This window comes from Watersipora subatra, chromosome 9, assembly GCF_963576615.1.
Source record: "Watersipora subatra chromosome 9, tzWatSuba1.1, whole genome shotgun sequence".
Taxonomy (NCBI): Eukaryota; Metazoa; Bryozoa; class Gymnolaemata; order Cheilostomatida; family Watersiporidae; genus Watersipora; species Watersipora subatra.
In genome coordinates this window covers 10,109,861-10,114,535 of record NC_088716.1, presented here as the reverse complement: position 1 = coordinate 10,114,535, position 4,675 = coordinate 10,109,861, and the positions used below count along the sequence as shown (strand labels likewise).

The 4,675-nt window shown below is 33.7% G+C and overlaps 1 protein-coding gene across 1 annotated transcript; it reads left to right on the top strand.

Annotated features, from left to right (window-relative positions):
* Positions 1-3,264: 3,264 nt before the first annotated feature.
* On the top strand, positions 3,265-4,290 carry LOC137404769 (histone-lysine N-methyltransferase SETMAR-like). The gene has a single exon (XM_068090999.1). It carries the CDS (start codon positions 3,265-3,267, stop codon positions 4,288-4,290), a length of 1,026 nt encoding a protein of 341 aa, XP_067947100.1.
* Positions 4,291-4,675: the final 385 nt, after the last annotated feature.

Sequence of the window (4,675 nt, the reverse complement as noted above, 5' to 3'; positions counted from 1 at the left end):
CTGTTTGATAATTATGAATGTATTTCTGTCATATTGCTGAGCTAGCTCAATCACGCATACACATTTCGTATATTTTTCAATATTTTTCCGTTTAATATCGATTGTTATTATTTGCTTTTTCTTTGTGTTATCTTTCATTTTACTGGCAAACTTTTGGTCTACGCACAGTACGTTTAATTCACATAATTCTACACAGAAAATTGTGCACAAAAACACGGTACAACAGTATAACCTGAACAGTTGAAAAATACAGAGTGATGCTGTTCTTATAAAACACCTCCAGCATACTTGGCAACTGACTCAAGTGCTCGTATCTCCAACATGGCTCGTATGTTAGTGCTAAAACTTGCTTGAAAGCTGGCTCGTATCTCAAGTTTCTCGTACGTTGGAGCACTCGTAAGTTGAAGTATTACTGTACTTATTAAAGTTTCATCTAATGGATTCGACCATTTGTTAAATGTATCCGTAGTTAAAATAAACAATAATTTCATTAATGTTTACTAACTAGTCGCAATGAAACTTTGATATATACTTCAACTTCCATTAACTACTAGGGTGATGAGATAAGTTAGTTAATAGCCAAAATTAAATAGATCCTTACAAATATTAAAACAGCATTTTTCCATAGCAATAATTTTGGTCATGAATACTGTGATTAAAAAGCCATGTGTTATACAGATTATATGTGTTTAAACTGGTGATGAATAACTTCAATGAGCTTTTTAAAGTTGCAGTGTTGGAAAAAGTGGGAAACATTTTTGTGCTCGTTTTGTTTATATGAATCATTCAAGGTGAAATATGATTTTGCTACCAGGCTATTGGTTTGACATTTCTGATAATTAAAGCAATGTTATAAAGTTGATGAATATTTGAAAACAACAACATAATGCTTCAATAATATGAAGCAGTAATTAAATTGTTTTGCATTTCACTGATGCAACAGTACATGAACACAATCAAATTGAATTATTATAGTAAAGTACCAGAATATGCAACTGAATTCTTGACAGTAGGAAACTTGAAAACTAACATACAAATGTTGTAGCCAGAAAAATATAAACATCAAATAAAAATGCTGATTTACACATCAAGATTCCTTTTCTCACACAAAAAATACAACGATTACTAATTTTTGTTCAATAACTTTTATTGAAACGTATTTTATTTTCATGCAATACTTTTTAAACACATACAATTAGGTCGGAATTTGCGTATAATCATGTTATTTTGTTATAAGATATGTTTCTATAGATTAGACTTATAAGGCTGCTATCAGCGCAATAAATTTTAGGTTAACTTAGTTTCTTTGTTGACCAGCATCTGCAGGTCGTATGAAAATGTAGTCAGTATTATTGTAAGACTGGTTAACACTGAAAGGAGTCTTATCACATCAAATAAGGAACTCACCAGATTTTATTTTATTGATTCCCATGTATTACAATTCTCTAAACTTTTACTCAACTTTCTAGAATGCTGGGGAAATCAAATATTTTTTAATTATGCCAAATAGAATTAGGATCTTCTAGATAGAAGTTTTTGAGATTAAAAAGTTTCACCAAGTTCTTAACAATTTTGTAAGAGTACACTTGTAAGTATTTTGTTTTACTAGATAAAAATAAATAAATACAAGCATGAAATTTGATAACGAAAGACTGTTGTATCACCAATCTAAGTTTGTAGGGTTTGCAAATGTACTTTGTAGCCACTCGACTCTCTACAGTTCACTTTCTGACTAATCCGACAAACACCAACTCCAATCCTAACAAAGACAGCAACGATGACTGGAACATTTGCTTCTATAGTAGCACATCACTAGGAGCATCATATGTAAGATCATGTGACAGAGGGACTACAAATCCTCCCACTAGACAGTTCAGCATCTTCAGTGGTGCTTACACTCATATAGAGCTGAGAGAAGTAGAGATCTATGGACATGGTTAGTTTTTACTATTAGTATTAGGCAAGCTTACAAGAGCACACAAATTATTTCTGAATTAGAGTAAAATAAAATTATGATAACATGTAAAAACATTTTTAAAGTTCAATTAAATACAAAATCTTAGAGAAATTGCCTATAAAAAAATTTTGTAATGTTGTTTTAGGAAACAGCTAGCTAATACAATAGATTAAAATAAGGATAGTAACTTGTGTTTACACTGGCAACTTAAATATGTTATCCAGACATTTCATCAAACTCATTCGTCTACTGGTTAAACATGTTAAAAGTTTTTGACTTGAGATAATCATTTGTTTTGTGTATTTGTGTCATTTTGAATTTTGGCCTTTGCTAATTTTTCCACAGTTACCAGTACTAATAAATTAATATAGCTATACTCAATAAAAAAATGATCAACTTCAAAAATGGTGATTTAAAATGTATTAACATTAATATCGAATATTATTAACAATTTATTTATTTCTACATAAATTTGTAGAACTCCCACAACTCAGTGCTGATATAGATATTAAAGAAGAACAAGTAACTAAAACATCTATCAGTATATCTTTTCTGCAGTGGACTAAGCTCATGGTAGGAGGTCTGCCACCCACAGAGTAAGAATTCATAAATCTTTACTAAAATATTCAATACCACAGTTACAGTGTATGCGGTTGTGGAGGTATAATATGTTTACTATTGGATAGGCCAAAGTATTAGGTAATATGTAACAATGTACAAAAATTGTGTTGCTCTCCCCAAGCTCACAATTTGGTCTTTTTAATAATTTATCTTAGCGCAATAGTTCGACTAAATGTAGAAATCCTAAAATAAATTTTTCTAATAACTGCTACAAAGAATGAATTTTTAAATACACATATTAATTGTTCCTGATTGCAATACGATGTTAAACCCAAGTCTCTGGTCTGTCTCTGCAAAATGCAGCTTAAATGAGTACCATTAAAGGCTAATCTGCACATCTGAAGTCATAAACTTTCATTTATATATCACCTGCAACATAGTCATGATATTTTGGTTTTCATCCATGTCTGAAGTGAAGTATAACAAATAATGTGTTTGATAAACCAAAGATGGTAGGCAAGCATTGGTGAAATAAAGATGCAATTTTGTATATGTTTTGGTAGAAAATACGTGTACATTAAGCTACGAGGGCAATTCGATAAGTAAAGATAATTTCCTTATAAGTTAAAATATTATTGTGATACATGCATAATTTTTTAGAGTTATGTTATTTTAGGTGTTGTCTTTACACTGTAATCATTTTCAATAACTTTGAGGCTATAAATTTTTTTGGAGACTATTTCAAAATGGCTGCCCCTCTTGAAATTTGCTCACATGTTGAACAGAGAGCTGTAATAAGATTTTGGTCAAGTGAAGGAGTCAGACCAAGTGACATTTATAGGAGAATGAAAGCTCAATATGGTGAAAGTTGTTTAAACCAAAACAAAGTTTTCAAATGGGCTAGCAGTTTTAAGGAAGGAAGGACCTCTATTGAGGATGAACTAAGGTCAGGCAGGCCAAAAGAGGCAGCCACACCATCCAATTTGGAGGCTGTGGACAAGCTTGTCAGAGCAGACAGAAGGATAAAGGTAGAAGAAATTGCTGAATCATTGAGCATCTCCATTGGAACAGTGCATTCCATTCTTCATGAAGATCTTGGGTACTCAAAGGTGTGCTGCAGGTGGGTACCCAAAATGCTCAGTGATGCCAACAAAGCTAAGCGATTGGAAATGTCTAGGAAGAATCTGGACAGGGTTCAAAAAGAAGGTGATTCCTTTTTAAACAGACTTGTGACTTGTGATGAGACCTGGGTGGCACACTATGAGCCAGAGTCAAAGCAGCAGTCATTGAGGTGGAAACACCCATCATCTCCTGTCACAAAGAAGTTCAGAGTACAGAGAAGTGTCAAGAAAGTGATGTTGACAGTGTTTTGGGATGTGAGAGGCCCCATTACAGTAAGCTTTCTTGAGCAGGGAACCACAGTAAACAGTGAAAATTACTGCCAACTGCTACAGCAAGTCAAGAAGGACATTAAGAACAAGAGAAGAGGCATGCAATCTCGTGGCGTCATTCTCCACCAAGACAGTGCAAGGCCCCACACTGCCACTCGAACCATTGAGACCATAAACCAACTAGGTTGGGAACTGTTGGACCACCCACCTTACAGCCCTAATCTTGCACCTTCTGATTATCATCTCTTTGGTGCTCTAAAGTCCTATACCAGAGGGATTCATATGGAGACTCACGACGAGGTCAAAGCTACTGTGAGCGAATGGTCACGAAGGCAATCTGCAGAATTTTATGCAGATGGGATCAAGAAACTGGTACCATGATGGCAGAAATGTGTTGACTTGTCTGGCAATTATGTTGAAAAATTAAAAAAAAATAGAGTATCTAACTCAACTACAACTTGACTTATTGTAAAATTATCTTTACTTATCGAATCGCCCTCGTACAAATATCAGTGTTGCCAACTAAACTGAATACAAAAGTAAGTGTGCTTATGTTAGAGGTTGACTTGCAACAAAATTCACAATACAGCTATTTGGTATGAAAAGATTTACCATGTCTTACTCTGCTGTGTTATATCTGCAAAATATGTGGAAATGTGTTTATAAGCTCTTAAAAGCTAAAAAACAAACAGTTAATCACCGCCATCATGAAACTGCCGTATATTAGAATCCCTTTCCAAAGAGGCTCCAAATGGGACATAAGCTG

Bases quoted from the DNA above. Each gene is read 5' to 3' on its own strand.
- LOC137404769 (XM_068090999.1), top strand. From the start codon at position 3,265: ATGGCTGCCCCTCTTGAAATTTGCTCACATGTTGAACAGAGAGCTGTA.